General features: G+C 38.1%; 1 protein-coding gene across 1 annotated transcript in view; it reads left to right on the top strand.

The window, feature by feature from the left end:
• MYO16 (myosin XVI) overlaps positions 1-21,099 on the top strand; it is a gene marked incomplete at both ends in the record, with an annotated part of 300,019 nt that overhangs the window by 42,565 nt on the left and 236,355 nt on the right. Inside the window, 2 exon segments of the mRNA XM_084276764.1 lie at positions 4,087-4,157; positions 6,623-6,766. Of these exon segments, the coding sequence (XP_084132890.1) occupies positions 4,087-4,157; positions 6,623-6,766 (215 nt within the window).

Here is a 21,099-nt window from a genome sequence, read left to right as displayed (position 1 = left end):
TTCCCCTGGGTCTTGCAGAGCCAAATACAAGATGGCTCAAGGATGGACCTGCTGCTGACCAATCAGTGATGGTGGTACAGCTTCTGAATTCACATATTTAAGAAGGGAAAAAACCCAACACAATTGTGGAATCTTTTTGTCATAAGAGAGAGGAGTGAGAAGATGTAAGAAACTCTGCAGACACCAGGGTCAGTGAAGAAGGAAGGTGATGAGGTACTCTGGGTGTTGGAGCAGAGATTCCTCTGCAGCCTGTGGAGAAAACAATGGTAAAGAAAGTTGGCTCCCTGCAGCCCATGGAGGATATTGGGGAGCAGAGATTCCCCTCCAGCCTTTGGAGGAGCCCATGCTGGACCAGGAGGAGGCTGTGACCCAGTGGGAAGCCTGTGCTGGAGCAAGCTCCTGACAAGACCAGTTTATGTTCACAGTTACTTAATATTCTACTTCAAAAACAGTTTATCTATTAGTTCTTTATGCTTTAATCTGCTGGTAGGAAAACCAGTAAAAGCATTCATTCCTATGAATTTCAGTGGCAGATCTAGAAGTGGTCTGTCTCTGTTTCAGCAGCAAAGTTTTGCTAAATGTATCTGCAAAGACACTACTTAATTTTGTATACTTTCTCTACAAGAATGAACTCTCTGTGGGTTTGATGGAAGGAAGAAATTTGATGATTGCCTGCATTTGCTATATGCAAGTAGCCACAGGCTCTTTCTGTCACTTGTTTGCTATTTTAGGCTCCAGATTAAATTCTTGAAGAATATTTTTAGAAATGCAGTTTCCCAGCCCTCAGACCTTAGCATGTCCTGTTCCTGACAAAAGAGAGGTCTTCATCCTCTGTCTTTGCAAGAAGGACTTGCCCAAAAGACACTTTTGGTGATCCCCAGACTCTATTTTATGATTGAGATCATCTCAGTGACCCAACAAGAAACTGCATTTTACTTTTGCTTGTGTTATTTTATACCATCAGACTCAGTTCCCAGATGCAGAAGTAGCCAGAAGTAGAAGATGTGCAAGTCCTTTCACAAATTGGGGAAGGGAACAGAGCCTTTTGATTGGCTCCTTAACTGTGGCTTATCCCCTCTTGTAAAGACAGAGATTGAGGATGATATTTCATTATCAGACTTCCTCAATGGAAGACTTCTGCCACTGGAATGTCACGTGTTTTCTCTGCTTCTGCGCGTTTGTATCCTCTGTGCTGGTGCTCATGGAGCAGAGCAGTCAGCTGCATGGATGGGATGGAACCCCAAAGAGGGGAAAAAGACTTACTAGTCCAGTTGAATGTGCAGCTGTACAGGTGAGGGGGCCTCATGTAAGGGAAGAGTGGGCCATACAGTGGATAGCATGCCTTCACCCTGCTGACAGCAGTGCAGTCTGAGAATACACTGAAGATGGCCTTTGCAAAGAGCTGTATGTTCCTACCAATGTCATCAGTTAAAGCCTTCTTGAGAACAGAATTATGGAAACTTAAATATTCCTGCAAATCACACTTTCAAGGGCTATCTGTCTTAATTTCCATACTTGCAAATGAGACTCTCATTGCGGGTGGTACCAAGCCATCGTTCACATTTTTAACCTGCACACATGCTGTGCGTAAGAAGGAATACCACATAAAACCACTACATTAAGAGGTGAGGAGACTGAAATGGGTGGAGTTTAGGGGTTTTTTTGCCCTGAAAAGCAGGACTGAAGGAAGGGGAACAACTTGAAGTGTTCATTTGTCCAGGTGAAATCCTGATGGGATTGGCAGAATGAAATTACTTTCAGAGCCTTAAGAAATACTCTGAGATGGAAATTGTATTTCCTAGCCCGGTAAAGAAGTGACACAACATAGGAAAGTGAAAATATTAACTCTTGAGGAGGATGTAGTTGCATAATTATTTAATGAGGAAGGATTTACGGAAAGGTCTTTACTCACTACAACGAGGTGGAGAAAGCAACTCCATACGCAGTCAGTAATTTAGGTATTAAAATAAGGAAGTAACTTAATTTTGAACCTTTATCCTTAATGGTCTTTGGGTGCAAGCAATTATGTACTTCAGTATTGGATTTGTGGATCTGAGAGCAGAAAGAAATGCACTTTGGTTCTTGTTGTTTGCCCATTTTCCCCACAGTTATGAAAACTTGTAAATATTTCTCTACCTGCCCACTCTGCTTCAGTGGTTTTCATCTTGATTGGCAGTTGTTGCACAGTTTGTTTATTCCATGTTACTTAATGCTGCACTTCTTGTGGTGGACATGCTGGGGACAACAGTGGCTTCTGATAGTAGTTAGCTTTTGCAGTGGCATTTGCAGGGACATAAAGGTATTTGACAGTTATGTGAATTAAATGAAGCAAAACATTTGGGGAGGAGAAATAGGTACCATGGAACTATTAATAAAATACGAATTTATACAGTAGCTTCGAATGATGTTTGATTTTTTTTTTTTTCCAAAGGTTTAAAAAAACCCCAAAAAGATTAAATGGATTTGTGTAACTACTGTAAATGTTTCTCCAATATACCAGCATGTTTCCTATGTGGGAAGCATTTAATAATGATGATGGCCAAGCCTTTCCTAGTCTTTCACATGAATTGTATAGGCTTGCAACCATTTAGGCAGATTTCCTTGTAGGCTGAATTTTTGAGGCACCTGGTCAAAACCCATTCAACATATTCAAGAAACATTGCTTGTATAAATTGACAATATCTGAAGGGATGGATAACCCCTTTCAAGTAGGTCAACTGAATGCCTCAGTGCTGTAAGAAGTTAAAATGTACAGTGAAAATGGACTTATAAGATTCTCTAGAGAAAGAAAACACATGAAAAAAATGCATGGATAAGGAGGAGATGGTATACACAGTCTCTTGACAGATACACGGAAGTTAAAAGAGCCTTGAGACAAACTTACATCCCTCCTGTAGGACAGACAATGCAGTGGAACAGATTTCTGGGTTGTGGTTTTGCTTGCATGTATAAGTCTGTTGTCGTTTCAAAGGGGTTTGATCACAGAAATGTAGAATAGATTCATAGACTGGTTTGGGTTGGAAGAAACCTCAAAAACCATCTAGTTCCAGCCCCCTGGCATGAGCAGGGACACTAGACCAGGTTGCCCGAAGCCCCATCCAACCTGGCCTCGAATGCTGCCAGGGAGGGGGCAGCCACAGCTTCTCTGGGCAACCTGTGCCAGGCCCTCACTGCCCTCACAGGGAAGAAATTTTTCTATAACATCTAACCTATCTACTCTTCTGCCTAAAGCCAGTCCCCCACATCCTATTGTTGCACTCCTTGATTCAATCCCTGATATCACTGCACTGTCCCTCTCCAGCTTTCCTGTAGGTCCCCTTCAGGTAAAAAAACTGCAATAATGTCTCCCTGGAGTCTTCTCCAATCTGAACAAGCCCAACTCTTTCAGTCTTTCTTCACAGGAGATGTGTTCCACCCTCTGATGATTTTTGTGGTGTTCTTCTGGACTTGCTCCATGTGTTTCTTGTGTTGGGGACCCTGGAGCTGGATGTAGTCTGCACTTGGTACATGTAACTGGGAGTGGAGTTTGACTCCAAATATAATTTAAAAAATTATGCTGCATCAGTGATCTGACAATGTACTGGAAAGGTTAAATTGAGTGCAGATCATTTAGCTTTGGGAGGATGATTAATTTCAAGTGATTTAAGTTCTGAACACTAGTTTCAATTATTTACAGAAAAAGCCAACAAATCTCGTGGGACATCTACAAAGTAAAATAAAACCAGTTGACTGATTTTGCTCCCAAATGAACTAATCAGATGACTGTGACCTTGAGACAAGATTTCTTCTCCAGTTCCCCCCTCCCCTCTCATATGTACAAAACTGACATGCTCATCTGTTCGCTTGAGAAGTCCTTGATACTGTTCATATTTAACATCATTATCAAAGGTCCTTTGCTTCCAGGCTTAGCCATTAAAATAGATGAGATGGGAAATGCTGACATGATAGTTTTGCAAATGCTATCTGAGAGGTTTGCATATATTATTAAATCTCTTAATGAAGATGATGAAGAATCAGCCTATTAACAGCTCAGAACTAGGTATATTGCTGCATTAATTCTTGTTCCTCTTTTCTTTGGTATTTCAGTGCTACGGCTATTGAAGGATGGTGCTGACCCTCATACACTTGTTTCCTCAGGAGGCTCCTTGCTCCATCTGGTAAGAGCGATTGAAGATTAGTGTTAGAGACTGTGGATAGATATGGTGGGATGCTGAGTAGCAGATTGGGCATATTAACAAAAAGAAAGGCTTAGCAATAATTTTTATCTACACTGCCCTCTGCGGTGATTACGGTTACATCCAGCTATGTGTGTGAAATAAATGGTCGCTTTCAAATGGCTCACAAAAGGATGGTTCATGTCATAGGAATTGTAACTAACAAAGAGGGGTGAAATGTTTTATTTATAAATTATCTGTGCAGTAAGAAAGAACAAAGGAAATACTGCTTGATTCCAAAGATAAAATTACATGGTTCAGAGAGTCACAGAACCTATATAAACCCCCCATGATGTAACATTATTCCCTTTGGTTTTTGTATATTTTCCTGCACCGGTTTCCTATATGCTGACATTTAACACAGTATCTGCATTTAGTTTATCAGTTTTTGCATTGAAATTTAGATGAAGTAGCTGGAAGATAAAAAGAAAACTGTATTCACTAGACAAAAAAGAAACAAGATGTAAGGGCATGTGGAGGAAAGACTGATAGGTGGACAGAAAGGAAATACTGCAGAGGCAAAAAGTTGGCTTTTCTGAGTAAATGGTAAAACTCATTATAAATTCCAAAGTCTTATGACCTTTTACTTTGGTCTGTGTTTCAATTGCAGGCGTACTTTCTATTCAATGTGAAACTATTTTAAGATATTTGGATCCAACTACTTGGCTCAATGCTGCTAAAATAAATGTAACTTCACAAATATGAGAGCATAGCAGACCCAGTAAAAAGTCTGCTTGGAAGAGTGTTTCATTTTGGAGTAGTTGGATTAAGTTTCCAATAGTGTGTGCACAAAATGGTGATTTTTTTTGACATTGAAAAAATCTAGTAATATTGCTGGCCTCCAGCCACACATAAGACCGTGGTCTTGCAAGATGTAATGTTTTGATTGTATAATAATAGGAGTTAGACTCTATGATCCTTGTGGGTCCCTTCCAACTCAGTATATTCTGTGATTGATTCATCTGTGTTTTCCATCTTCAGTGGCCACGCTGCTTACCAAGGACTTGGGAAATAGAGGCCTAGGTAAGGGAAGGGCGCAGTATGAGTTGTAACAGGGAACATTTAAGTTTGATTCTTCTCTCCTCTGGCAATCACCCAACCCACCCTAATAACAAAGTACGAGTGCCTGTTTTCTATTGGAACTTAGATTGCCCAGTTGCTTCACAAATTCCATTAAACAAGAATCAAGCAACAGCAGCAATTACATTGCAGCTACCAATCTGGGTTGTTTTCAAACTGATAATTAATCACAGAAGGCTCTGTATGTATTATTAATACAGAAAATGGTTTAGTGACATCTGTCATTTGTTTGGAAGCTTTCTAGAAAATTTATTACTTAACAATGCCTGGAAAATGTGATTGGTATGAGATTATGATGTTCTGTATTGTAAAATGTCTTATCTCAGACTTGTTAAAATTTGAGCATTGAACAGCTCAATGGAAGTTATGCTACTGATGCAAGGAATGACCCTGATGCAACAAAAAAAAAAAATCACCTCTTTCTAGAGCTGTCAGATAAATTGCAAGCTAAAGGAAATAAATCAGAACTTAATTTCTGTTCTGTAGTTCAATGGTCAATATGTTTGGAAACAATTGAAAGCAGGACTGCTTTTTAATTTTTATCTTCTGAGTTATCTATGTTTATGATCACAATAGTACATGCAGCTCCTGCATTCAGTTGAATCTCTGCTATGTATTGACTTTGCAGTGGAATCCAATTAAGCATTTTTCCTTCTTCCCCTTCTCCATTGTCCTGACTTCCATGCCAAATTAATACCAATCAGCAAACTGGATGCCATCGTGTGGTTCCACATGTGGTACAGAACATCATTAGTTAACCCTCACTTGCAAATTCTCTGCAGACTTCGCTGTAGTTGTACTCTGTGTATAGGTGTGTTTTTTGGGGACAGGGAAGTATTCCACAGCTCTAAATACTGGAAGAGGCGTGGATATTAAGGGTTATATTTAAAGCATCTAAGTGTCTAATCAGAAAACTAGTGTCTCTGTGGTCTCTCTCCAGTGGGAAAAGAGAAGGAATCCTTCTTTTAAGAGTTACTGAGATTATATGTTAGGCCAGAGTTAGGATCTTAATTTAGGTGCTCTGATTGTTTTTTAAAGTATCTTAGCACATCCCTAAAAAGTCACAGTCATCTCTACTGTAGGCTTCAGCAGATTTCATATAGTGCCTCTTCACAGGCAGTAAGAAAATGAGTCATGCACACAGACCTTGTAGTCTCCACAAAACTATTTCTATTGGCTTGTCAGCTGTTGTCCTCTGCAAACACAGCAGTTTAACTACAGTGTGTCATCTGCTTCATTTAAATGTTAAATGGAGCAAAAACTGTGTGTGACAAATTCAGTTGTACACTGAGTAAAACACCATCCCTAATCTGTCTTGTCTCTTCCAGTGTGCTCGCTATGATAACGCGTTTGCTGCAGAAATTCTCATTGACAGAGGAGTGAATGTAAATCATCAAGATGAGGATTTTTGGACGTCAATGCATGTAGCCTGTGCATGTGATAACCCTGATATTGTCCTGCTACTGCTACTGGTAAGTAAAGCAATTCAGTGCATTGTGTGCTTGAAAAGGTAACAGAACGTAATACCACAGAGTCTGAAACTGCGGTATGAGTGCAATATACTGTTACTAATCATATAGTGAAAGCATATGTTGTGCATGGTTGTTTCTTGACATTGTGTTGATGCTCAGGACTTTGAGAAGGCATATAGTGAAGCATTATTAGGTATTTATGAGAATACAATCTAAACATCAATGCCAAGTCTCTCCTGTCTCTTCCCTGTGGTCAAGAGGTCATACCTCTGATAAACACTCGCCCCAAATGGGATATCCGGATTATTTCTTTTCTGTTCTCCTTGTCTCTTTCTATTAAGGGTTGATTTCACAGGCAGTCTTGTCAGACTCCTTAAAAAGTATTCACTTGGTTACACTTGCTATTCATAAAGCAACGTTTGTGGATGTGGTCAAAATGAGGCCAGTTTATTATTTGTCTAAATAACTCGAGTAAACTCTGCTTCAGTAAGTCAATATAGCAACAGATACGGCATTCAGACTTTGTGGAGAACAGCTGTGTTCATGTTGTGCTTCCACTCTTAGGATCACAGCCTTCAGTAGGATGTTAATGAAGCTCTTTCTCCCAGTTCATTTTTATTGCTCTTTAAAAAGAGTAGGGCAGAAACAGTTCACATTCTGACTTACTTTTCTGTCTACTTGTATAATTTAAAAATTTGTATGTTTTTAATAGGGCATTGCAAGTAGATCAGGTTTTTAGCATACTTATAATGGTATTCTAATGTTACAGGTAAAATGAAGGGAGAAATATTTTTAAATACTATATAATAACTTTAATGAAATTACTTTAGGAAATTCCAGAGTCTAATCTCCCTGCTCATAAAAGAGCCAGCTATGGCAGCTTGCCCAAGACCATATCTTCCAGGATGGAAAGTCCACAGTCTCACTGAGCAACCTGCATAAAAAAAAAAAAAACCCTAAAAATACCGGTTTGTATTCAGCTGTCACAACGTAGACCCTAAGAGTTTTTGCTGGACTAAGCAAGGTCTCTTCCATGTCAACTGGTTTCAATGCCCAATGTTTTCCCAGATCCATTTCATTTAATAGTAGAGACACATACAGTCTTTGTCATTCTTGGAATGTCTTGTTTTTTCAACTTTGGTATTACAAACATAATTGGGTCCAGTAAGTGTACAATGCAACATGTGTAAATCTGGCTTTTCTGTTCTTAGTGCTTAAAATAGTGTTGCTTACCTAACCACAGTTATCAGCTATGTTGGGTGAAAGTATCCTGTTCTAAACATTGTCAATACTCTTGGTAAACAAAGGATAAATTTCCATAAGGTGATAATTTATCTCTTATTACCTTGACCTCTTCAATGTATATACTTTTGAGGATTCTGTGTCCTTTGAATTCTGTGTAAACTCCTGCACTAATATACAAATTAGAACAGAGTAGGTCATCTATAAAAATTCTTGTATTGTGGAAAACACTTGTAATATAGGGAACTTTCAGAAATAGTGAACACTGTGCTGTTGTTGGCATTAATAGGAACAGTTTGGGTTATACAAGGCATATTTCTGTTTCCCTAACTCTTTGCAAGAAACCAAATCTAATAACTCATGAAATATTTTTACCCATGTTATATCCAAATCTATTTTAATATTCATTTGAATGTTGTTTCATTTAGTCTGTTTTTTACAAGCTGTTGTCTTCGGAAAGTTCTAAGTATCTTTGGATAATGGGATAAATAGGTCATCTGATACATTAAAGTTCCAGTAAACAGGGGTATATCCGTAGGGATTCTTGAAGGTAGTGCTTTAATTTCCTATATTTGCAACAACTTCTGATAAATTTGGCCATATTCTGGGCAGTCAGCACTTTTTAAGGCAGAATTTCTTTGACTACATAAATAACTATGTTCTCTTCTGGAGCAGGGATAATAGAGTATTGTGGCAGAGAAATGGAAATATTCTTAGGTAAGCAATAGGTTTTGAACCATGACAATGATGTTACATTTAATAACATTTGACAAAGTGAGGATGAAAATTGAGGTTGGAGGGAAGTATTTTTCACAATTCTGAACTGTCTTTGTGTGAGCATTTGATATTAGGAATTATTTTGCCTTGGGGTTAGTGTTTCATGGACCATGTCTAATGTGTAGCATAAGCCTGGATAATGTTAATATGAGCTACAGGCAGCTTCTATTCTACCATAGTTCTTAGATGGAAGAAAAAAATAACACTTCATCTACCTACATGAATTACATTTAAATAAATATTTCTTCTGGACTGACTTTACAAGATACACTGACACATTATCTGTTTTTAAAGATGGGAGCTAAAAGGTAACAGTGTGGTCCATTGAGATCTGTGCAAATTCTGATTCAAAGAAAACTATCATAGAGGCCAGTGGAGATTCCCTCAGTGAGGTCTCCAGAATGTTTCTTGAAGGGTAAATAGAAAAAAAGAAAAGGAATATAGGATGTATGTAGATTGTAGAAGGTTTTTAATGGAGACTTAATTAAGCATGCCCAGGTTCTGATTTTATCCCACTTTGGTGGTCTTCATGTTTCTCTGGCTGAGACAATATAACTACCTGTCATTCATCAACTTAGCTGTGGTAATGTGCTATTTCTGTCCACTGGTAGAAAGCAAAGAAAAATGTAAAGCTCCTTAGCTGAAGTCTTTCACTGAGCTAGGAGGGGCTGGAGCTGTTTGCAATGTGATAACCTACTATTGTATCCTGTTGGAAGACTATTGGAATTGTAGGCATGGGGTTTTTTTTTTTAATAAACAAAGAATGAAATGCTTGCAGTTATTTATACCAATCCCAACATTTTACCCAAGGGATGTATTTTTGTCTTCTCCATTTTGTAGCTGCCAGCAAGGGGAGGGGGGAGTCAGTGGACAGTACAGCCAGGAAATATATCCCATATTTGCTAAACAGTCAGCCAATGAAGAACTTACCCCCAAGGCAGCTTCTAGCACATGAGGAAATGTAGAGATCAAAGGTAATCCATGGGGGTCTGGTTGCCATACATGTAAATGAGGTGGTAAAGGTCAGATTCATCAATCCTGGCCTGACCACTTCAGTGCTGGGCATTTTCCCCTTGGGATAGGGGACTTTTCTGTGGATGTTGTATGAAGGAGGCTCCTATAGCAGGTTGAAAAGAGTGCTGAAGTACTTTTCATTTAAGAATAAACATGCATAGGCTTGTATACACTTGTCCCCAGATGAAATCTCCAAAATAGTATCAAAAGCAACCAGATTTGAGAAGTAGCTGCTCTGTCTTGTCTCTCTGTCTTTTGAAGGCTCAGGACTGGGTGCACTGACAATTCAGTCCACTTGGGATGTGTTCCTTGTGTTCCTTATCCACCATCTATGGACATATTGCAACACTGTATTTTGCATTAACTACCTGTAGATGTTTTTATATTGAATTGAAATGCTAACTAACATTTGTAACTTTGGCTATAAAGTGCTTTGTCCTATTGAAAATGCTGTGGGAGTTACAGAATGTCCAAGCCCCCATACTTAGATACTGCTCATGCTTTATTAGCAAGAGGGAAGTGTTTAGCCCACTCTGTATCATTTAAGCTGTTGCTTGAAACCAGTACCCACTGCTTGCAGTCTAGTTGTTCCTCCACAATATACACTTTCTGGCTTCAAATATTTTGGATTGATAGGTAAGAGTGGTTAACCTTCATGTTACTTGTGTGCTACTCAAGCTGCCATCTGATAATAGTAACAGTAGTACTGTTGCAGTTTGGTAAATTGCCCTTAGCTACTCAGGCAGTAGGGTATATAGAGAAAATACCACGTTGTAGTAACTTGCTTTCCTCTTTTTTTCTTTAGTCTGACAGTTTTATTATCATGAATTCTCTGCTCAGGCAAAGGAGGCCAAGCTGTTCAGCTGCCCCAGCTCCTCCTCTCAGTTTGTCTACCCCAAAAGCATTTGAAAATTAAATGAAAAAAAAAAAATCTGGTCAAATTCTGATCCACATCTCTGCATTTCCAGTATATATTTAGTGTGATCCTGACCCACTGTATTAATTTTTGAAACATGATATTTAGGTACTTATTACACAATTCACAATCCTATTCAACTCCTATCTTTAGTTCCTTTCTTTAAGGTAACTATGTTTATGAACAGGTTGCTATATGACTGGATGTTAGGCTTTAATTACAGAGTATGTCACAGGTAATTATCACTGAGCTGTACTGTTGGGCTCTCAGATAACAGGCTGGTAGTTATGAATTTCCTTTTCTAGTTTATCTTTTGTTTTGGGGGAGTGGTTCTCTTGGTGTTGACTGACCTGAGGTTGAGAGCAGCAGAGAAAAAGAGAGTGGGTGAGGATGCATTTCTATACTGTAATTCGCTTTATTTTACAATCAGCAGGAGGTCCATTTTAGAGGGCAACATGAGTGTAATGCTTTCACTGTCTGTAATGGAGATCTTGTCAAGTGACATTAGGATGGTGGAGACAGTATTCAAAGTGCTGGTCTAGCACTTAGCACAGTGTTGCAGGACTAGTCTTTTGCAGGCCTTTTACAGGTGTTACTGTAATAAACAGGGCAGTAAATTAACTAGAATGGCAGGCAACTGTAACCATGACCTCAGGAATTTTTTCATATAAAGGAAATTTGGGGAGTAGAGACACATTCTTAATATTTTTTACTGACTTTTAAAAGCAAATGTGACTGTCTGCCGACCAGTTCAATGTGTTCCATAATGTGCTTTGTGGAATATAAAATTCAAGCACAAAATGCAATCCTGACATTGAAGACTAAAATTACAATTGTTAAAAAAAGAGGCTGAATAATTTTCCTTTATCTCCTCCTTTAAAGAACTTTGGAAAATCTGTGCTCAGCAGTCTGTTAAAGGGAGTTACGCTCGAATCATTCATTAAGATTTATAGCCACCAATAGTAGATGAGCAGTATTGAAAGTATTTGAACAGTACAATGCTATCTACTGTATGTGTAATCTGAATTTGCTGATAGGCTTTTGCAAAATTCTTTGTGCCACGAGAATAAACCATATGACATGAACAATTAACATGGAACATTAAGAATAGGGTAGAAGGAAACTGAAGAATAATAGATACTTGCACTAAGACTGACATATGAGTTGTCTTTTGAAGAGAAAACCATAATATATTAATGTTTCCCAAATTCAGGGGATAATTTTTAAAGAAATGACAGTATAGACCTCTTACTATTTGAGAAAAATGTTTAGTATACAATTTGGTTTTGTATAACATTAAAAGGTCATCTTTAAATGTTTCTGTGATATGCATTTGAGTTAAGGAGTGTCAATTTTATTTGACTGAAATTTAAGGCAATATTTTGTTCATGCTGTAATTTTTTGCTAGGTTTTTAGACCCTGTCAAGTCATGGCCAACTTCTCACTGAGATCTAAATTACACTTAAAAGAATTTTTGGTAGAAACCAGGGAAGAAGTATCAAAAAATGCTACATAAACATTTTATCCAATAGATTCATGTTGGCAAACTGTGAAAAGTGTAATCAAGCCCTGTGTTGGGGCTTCAGCCAGATAGCTTTCTCTTACATTGCTCAACTCTGTTCCTGCTCTGTCATTTTGTAGCCAGGCCTGTTGCTCAAGGTGTAGTCTGTGACACATTCCTTCAAATACCTGTGACTGGATGTTGGTGTTACATAGAAACTTCTGCCTTCCTTTCTCCTTGCTTTCTTGTGCTCTCAAATTGTTGCCAGAGATATTGAGAAGGATTCTGGTGCGAAGATGGTGTTCCTAGGAGGTGCTGAGTCTTCCAGGCCACCACAACAAAAACAGAATATAGAGTATAGTATACTAGGGAAGGGGTGGGATGAAAGGTGGATTTCAGTCTCCAATTTCATTAGAAGGGCCCAAGATAGTAGCAAAGTATTATTTAAGACCCTGCAGAGGGTAGACAGTGGTTTCTATTTTTTTTTGCTTGTGCTTGACCTACTCCATGCCCTACAAGCCACATGTTGGAGAATCTGGTGAAGTTGTGTTAGATGCATGGATGGAGGTAGTTCTCATCACATGATGAACTGGGTGCTAAGCAAAGATATTATTTATGTGGGAGAAGTACAGCTGTGTCTGTACATATATCCAACATCTTGTGCTCTCATCCAGAAGCCCCACATTTTAAAGTAGTTGTGGTGCTGGGCTATTGATGGCAGTGTTAGTACTGAGTATTTTAAATTTGGTTGCATCCTCACTTGTGGAATTTGTTTGTTTTCCTCCTTTTCTCATTTAGCCCCAACTCTTTTGATAGACTTTTTAATATTTTCTATGGGATTTTTTTTATTTGAGTGTAAAATCCCTTTTCCAAAATCATGTGTAGCTTTACTAGACAAAAACACAGGAACAGATTTACTGGTGAAAGCAGAAATGCAGTCTGATGGGGCTATAAGTCACTTTTCCCCTTCCCCATACACTCGGCATGGTGTGTAACTGAAGTAATGTAATCGGACAATAGGGTTGTAGTTTTGCCCTTGTTCTTTGCAACTGCATCAGGCTATTTTAGCAAGCAGAGATGAATGATCAACATGCCATAATCTTCAGAATTTAATGAAACATCTTTACCTTCCATAGTTTCAGAAACATTTAAAGCAGAATAAACAGTTGCTTCCTTGGAGAATGTAATTGTGCTCTCCCGCTCAGTCTTGCTCAGTGTGACTTTGTCCTTTGAGAAGCAGCAAAGGGGAGAGAATGAAGAGCAGTTAGTGTTTCGGGGAGGGGACAGTGGATAACAGTTTAAAGTATAAAGGAGCATGTGGCATAGAAAAACATTATTCTCTCTATTTAGACTTCTTTGTATAAAAGCTGTGGATATCTATTTGAATTTGCTCAGGTTGTAGAGGCTGGTGGATGCATGATGAGGGTTGCAGGGACCTTCCAGAGAGTGTGTACTACTGGCCTTTTATCATTGCTGACTGAGCTGAAATAGGACTAATCTAGGTGAAGGCTATTAATGAGGTGGTGCAACTCAGATGGCAACACTCGGGGGAAACTGTAGAAATGTTAGTCTTGTAAGACTGAGAAAAAGGGGTGAAGCTAGCGATGTATAGCTAAAGGTGGTCCAAGGAGAGTTCAAAGCAGGAGGCCAGCTGAATACAGCAACTTTGGAAATCAAAGTTTGTCTTTGAGTGTGATCGTGAGACTGATGGGATACCCTACTAAAGAGATGAGGATAATATAAAGAGAAAAGAAAAAGCATTGGAAACTTCTAGTTTACATAAAAAATAACCAGTGACATAGAATATGAAGTTCACAGTATAAAGAATGCTAAATTATGGGATGAATCAGTCATCTTACAAAGGCAAGTCACACAAGAGTGGTTTTTGTCTGAAAAGTTTGTAAGTACGAAATGGATGTCTAGATGTCTAGAAGTCAAATTCTCTCACTGTTGTACAGTTAATCTCTCAGGCCAAGACCTCATGAAGAACAGTACTGCTTGCCAGCAGAAACAACATGAACTGTAGGGACTGGCTATCAGTAAAACCACTCAATGCTAATTTCAGATTATATACAATATAGAATTTCTAGAAGAAGGTAAAATATTTATTAAAGAGCAGGGAAAGAAAGTAAACAACAATCAAGAGATTTAGTTGCCAGTAAAAATTAAGTAAAAATTAGAGCTTGTTGTCCTGGACTATTGAGTTGGTGGCCTTGCTATTCTTGAATACTTTCCATGGATGGGAATAAAGAATCAGTCTGACATGTGATTTTAAACGGTGAAAAACTGCACACACCCCACACCTCTCTCCATGTGGTGGCAGAAAGTACCTGGGTTTTGATTTTGGGAAACATTTGCAGCTGGGGGGACTTATACACCAGTACTAGTAACCATCAGAACTGTGTAATTTGGAGTACTTAGCTTTGGAAAATAATTCCTGAAAGTAGAGTTAGACCTCTTGGGGGGGAAAAAAATGCCCCCAGTTTTGGCTAGGAGCAGGTCAGGGCAAGTATGCCAAGAGGTGGACTGCATAGACAAAGATTGGGAATCCTGGAACACCTTCACTGTAATTCACTTGATCCACAGAGAAAGAGGATGAAGGAATGACAAGATAATGAAAATCAGCATCTGGCCTTTGATCTTTAGTAAATATAGTTCTGTGCTGTGAAGATGATATTCTGGACATGTTCTACCACTGGGGGATATTTGTAGAAGGTGAGATTCATTCTATATGCCAGGTGGTGTCTGTTTGAATCAGTGACACAATTACCTGGGGAATTGCTCCTACAGAGTATCTAGAGAATGAGGAAAACTGTTAGCAAAATTAGAGGTGTGAACAGCTGCCTGGTAGAAAGAATTTAAGAACAAGGCAACAACTGAGCTATTAAGAGAGAAACTATGGAGTTGGGAGCTACTGAGGTTTCTTTAGGATTGGTGCTGTAATGCTGTTTTATTTTGAGTTTTCAGTGATAACCTCAGGAGGAAGAAGAGGTATATGATAATGAAACATGCCAATGACAAAGCTGTGATGCCTTGTCAACTCAGGTGTTGATTAGAATGCAGAGCAGAAAAAAAGGGTACCGTTGAAGACTGAGTAATAAACATGGGTTGCAATTTTAAGTGTACAGAGTATGGAGTCATGTTCTGAGGGACAGTTCTGTACTAAGCTCGGGAATAATCAGTTGGAAACAAGGAAAAAGACCTTGGAGCTGTAGTCAATTGTAAGATGATTATATGCTGCAAACATGTAGCTGCCAGTAGGGAAAAGAGATTCTTGGATTTGTCAGAATGAAGATGTTTCCAGTAGAAAGAGAAAAGTGTTATTACCAATGTACAAGGAATGACAGCCTGTGGCTAACTATATACAGCCATGCTTGAGAGTGGTAAATTGTACCAAGGAAAACTGCAGAGATAACGGGAATAGAAAGTCAATCTTATGAGCAGGGGCTAAAAATGTTTAACTTAAAAAAAAAAAAAAAAAAAAAAGCAAGAAAATGGAGAGGTTGTAAAAATACCTGTAAAATATAACAGGATAGATAAGAACTTAAAAAAAAATAATACTTGCAGCTTTGCAGCTACTAGCATGAAAATAAATTCTTATAAAATGTCCAGAAAAAAAGCCCCTTATGTTAGTTTAATTTTTATCTTTTCTCAGTATTAGCAGACATAGGTTGGAAAACAGCATTCCATGCAGAAGTAATAGGGGACAACGCCCACCTCCCCCACACCCCATATTGGCTTTAAAATTGAAGTTAAAGTTGTGAATGAGAGTATATGTTGTGTGTTTGCCTGCATTATCAAAGTAAAGCCTCAGGAGATCCATTCCAGTACTACATTCCCACATGGCATCTGTTCACAGGGCTGTGTAGATAGAATTATTGTGGTTGTGTCCTTAAAATAATGAAGTAATGTACAGAGGATATAAAAATCCCTATGCTTCTTGAGCAACAGCAAATAAAGTTATGTGATGGATATTTGATGCCTGTCAGATTATGGCTAAATTCCTGTGGCCCAAAGACAGGCAGGAGAAGAGTTCATTTAAGATAATTTAAGATGAGAAGTTAAACATACTTAACTACCATGAAGCCATCAATATTTTTCAAGTATTTGAAATATATATATATTTGGTATACTCTTTTCAGATATTTGAAAATCAAATACATAATGGGCAAGTGCTATGAAATTGCGGGGGGGGGGGTGGGGGGTGGTGGTGGCAATAATAAAGGGTTTTTTCCCTCAAGAAAATAAATCTCAATGGCCCAAAATTTCAGACATATAGTCACTAGTGGTAAGTTGAGAATGATATTTATATCTGCAATTGTGTGCCTCAGCAGTATTTTTAAGAGAAACTTCAGAGTGTCTCATAAACCTGAATGTTGTCTTAAGGGGCACAAAAAGACTGACATATGAGAAATATGCCAGTGTAGGAACTTGAGTAATCAGGAAACTAATTAAGAGGATTAAAAGAAAATAATCTGGAAGACAAGCTTCTGGTGACATTTACTTGAAATTTAACAGTTGCTTGAAACTTGACAGTTCCTCATTCTTCTTGGCTTCCAGGTTTTGCCAAGATCTCTACAAATACAAGAAATATTTGGAAATGACAAAACTTTATTTATGAGGTGTAGTGCAGTGATCTTCAAAGTGGATTCACACCCCAGGAAGTGCTCAAGGTGACCCTTGGGGGTACTAGACCTTCTATATTTATGTCTAAAAAATCATAAATTAAGATTTAGAACTAGTTAATACACATATTGATGCTGGCACCATCACTCCATCCATAGGTCAGAAGGTCCTGTGTTATGAATGGTAGGCAAGGTGTCCTTGGGGAAGAGTGAGTGTTCAACAGTGCAGATGTGTTGGCAGTGGTGCTCTCACCCACCCACCCTGCAGTGTATTGTGATGTGTTGCAGCTTGCCTATGCCTGGTTGCGGGGAATTTATGGGTTATAATACTTAGTTTTAACTAAATTAACCCTCATGAAATGGAGAAGTAGCTTAAAAAGGTTCCCAAAAAGACACTGCAGATTGAAGATAAGGCTAATAATGACAGCACAAATGAACAGGAAAATGGTGGGACAGACATTGTTCCTAGAGTGAGCTCTTCATCATTATTCTTATTTAAAACTTCTTTAAAAATTTTCATGTCTTTGCACTGAAAAAGCCTATTTTTTCTAACCTGTTCCAAAGTTTCAGTGGGTTTTGAACCCATTCATAAAAAATAAATGCAGCACCTTCCCATTACTTTGCAAGAGTGCTTGACAGGAGAGAAGATGGAAATTTCTTAGTCAAATTTCAATAAAAACTTTTTTTAATTAGTAGATGGGGTTGAAAAATTAGTATCATGATTTAGTAAGCAACACCAACAATGGATGCCTTCTATTTTGATCTGTATATCTTTGTGAGCTATTTTTTCCAACTATGACAGATATTAAAACCAAGTGTTGAAGTAAACTGAACTTAGAAATAACACCTTATGCTACAGGGATTCAAAGGGCTAAACCAAGAAATCTTAAAACAGTGAAGCCCATTCAATCATGTTCTACCTAAAAAATTACCATTAATAATAATAGACAAAACAGGGGGTTGTACAAATAATGCATAAAATAAAAATGATTGAAATAAGATATTTTTATATTTATATAAATATTTTTAATTTTATCCCTTCCTTTTTTAATATCTACATCTGTGTTTTATAAGGTATGTAATATATTAGTATGTATCACATAAACATATTGAGGGTACATGCATAAAAATCATTTTATTGATGGGGTGCACAGTAAGAAGAGTTTGGAGGTCACTGGTCTGGTGATTACAGCAGCAGCCAGAGATGTGAAAGATCTAGGCTCGTATTGCGTAACTTTTGCTTGTACGAACTGGGGCACTGCTATCTACCCAGCATGAGGGTCAGCCCAGTGCTCTGTCTGCTAGGAAATGTATACTGCTGTCTGTCCTGAAGTCTTGAAGGAGAGCCTACAAAAGGGAAGAGATGGTTTTGGCAGTTCAAGGGATTGAACAACTTGTTTGGGGTGCTTTTCCAGTGTGCTGTTGGTGTTAGATCTAATGGAGCAGGACTTAGGTGTGTGCTGTATTCCCTATTATGGGGACACTTACCTACCCAGATCTGAGGCACAAATACATGCCTACCCAGTAGTACAGAAAGGTTGCATTTGCCTCTTTAGGCACTCCTGAAAACTATGAAATATTTAACAGATTCTTTCAGTTCCTTCTTTCCATAATGTATCATGTGATTTACCACGATCCTAGGGAACCTGCTTTGGCAGGGGGGTTGGACCCGATGATCTCTCAAGGTCCCTTCCAACCCCTACAATTCTGTGATAAGCCAGAAACATACATCTTGTCTTTTGAGATCTCTTGCCATCACCTTTCTTGAGGCTAAGAAAAATGCATATCTCATAGAAGATGACTGGACCATTGCAGCATCTCCAAATTTTTAGTAAAACTGAACAAGGATGGTAGATGTGATTCACAGACTTTAAAGGAGCTTTGTCAGCTGATGTCTCCTGTAAAAAAGGAGAGGGGGTTATTCTTTCAGGTCAGTTGATACCATATTATTTATTGGGATAGAACTGTCCTATAATGCTAAAAAAACCCGACCCAAAACTAAACCAACACCTTTCCCATAATCTTGCATGACTTTTTGTGTGTTTTCATTTGGGAAACATTGGAGTGTAATATTACTATGGCATAATTTGGAATGCATACTTTAGAAGGACTTGGGAGCATGAACCTTAGAACCATCAACTGAATCTTCATGAATTGTTGAATTTCTGAGTCGAGCTAGTAGTGGGAAGTGTGGCTCTGGCACCATTTATCAAAAATTCACGGGATATTTTTCTTGCTATGCCACCATGAAGATTGATGTGTAAAGTCATTGAGAACTGCTGCAGGAAAAACTGGCTTACATATTGCAAGCAGATGGTTTAGGTAAATTATAGCAACGCAGGGTTTGTGGATGTAATAAATGAGGGGACATGAGGGTCAGGAAAAGGCTGGTGTTAGCACATGTTTATGAAGATTTTTCAATTAGAATAGGAAAGGTGGAAGAAAACACTGACTTCCCAAATCTAGAATTAATTGCTGTAGACTATGTGTGGAAGAGTAGGTAACTGGAGAACAATGTAAAATGAGACTGGGATCCCTAACGAAGTGTAGGCATTAAAGATATGAACTAAAAAATAGTGGAGAGTTGCTGGTAGGACTTTGGGGTTGGATGTGTTTTTGCGATGAGCTTGTGAAAGATGTGGTTGCTGTCTGTGAGAATGAGAGACTAAAAGGATGTTGAAAATTGTATAAAAGGGGGAATATGAAAGCACAGGAAAGGTGTGTACTTCACTTCTGAATAACAGCTGCATCTTCAGCTATGAAAAATCAAAGTTTATCAACTCAGACTTGCCTGGATTTCAAATGATTCATTTGAAACTATGATATAGTCCAGACTTTTATAACACAGTAAATAACATTTTTCCAAACTGTTTAGAGATGGGAGTTATTTGTTCATATAAAATAAATTGAAAATAAATACTGCAAGATTGCTGATATTGCATTTCTGGGAAGAAGAATGCTCTTTAAAATTATGAGAGTATTGGAAGTTGGGAAGATCTGCATTTTGGGATGCAGACCAGAGAATGATAGGGGAGTTGTTATGGACATGTGTTGCTGGGCAGGGTGACAGGAAGATGATAGTTGCCTGTTGCCTCAATGTTTACTGCTAAATTAATACTGTATGAACACCAGTAAAAAAAATCTCTGATAAATCAGATAGATAAATCCTTGTTTTGTTTCAATTTTTGTAATTCTGATACTTGTGCAATATATGCATTCATTAACAGTGTTTTATGCAAATAAACCTGGAATCTTATGTTTAATATCTAAATGTCGTCTGTGGTTATGCTCCTATTGGTAGGAGTTATAAGTGTATGTTTTCCTTTTCATGTAATTCATTAGGAAATTTCATGGGGGTTGTTTAGGATACTGCAGTCCCACACAATAAATTATTAGTTTTTACAACTGGAATTTTTTGATATCTGCCACACTTCATCCACTCCCCAAGCCCAGGAAAATAACAGGATAATCAGCTTGTCTGGCAAGCTCTCTAGTTGCACGCTGGTGTTCTGGGAAGCCAATTCTTCTGTATTAAGATGACCAGTATACTAAACTTCCTTAATATGCTTGGTATTTCACACAATGCCTTGTTTGTAGACTGTATAGATTTAATTACTAACCAGCAGGACAGTGTCACCCTGAGTGCAGATTAAGCTGCTATATTGTCCATTTCCAGTACACTGGGAATATGTTGATGTTATCAATCAAAACAATGAATCTGTTTCATAACAAAAATGCAGATTAACTGAGTTAAATTAGCAGTTTTGTACTCTTGGTTACTGATGTGAATGCATTTAACTTTGCAGAAACAATACACTGTATGCAGCTACCATTCATTATGTAATGTTTAATGTCTTGCTTTTTATACCTGAGACATGAAGTACAGAGTTCTCTTTTTGCTGTACATGGATAGATGTTAATGTAGACTGACTTTTTCTCTGTGTGAGTAAATTGGTAATATCTAATGTCATGTCTGAAGTCATGCTATTTATTTGTTTGAAGCAAATTTAATTTATAGATATATTTGTGTGTCTGTAATCTCAAGATGTACTAGAGGGGGGGAAAAAAGAGCATCTGTGTTTTCCAAGTTGTATAAATACAGTCACAGATGTGACTGCATAGGCGGGAAAAGACCAGCTCCCCACACAGAGGGAGCAGGAAGACCATGTTAATCTTGGTTTTCAGTTTTGCTCCTAGTTATATTCCTACCACTTCTGTTACTTAAATTGACCATGGAAGCTACTACCTCCTCAAAATC

The sequence above is a fragment of the Gallinula chloropus genome, assembly GCF_964237585.1.
Source record: "Gallinula chloropus genome assembly, chromosome: 1".
NCBI lineage: Eukaryota > Metazoa > Chordata > Aves > Gruiformes > Rallidae > Gallinula > Gallinula chloropus.
Note: the sequence above shows the minus strand (reverse complement) of the source record. Positions and strands in the feature narration are given on the sequence as shown.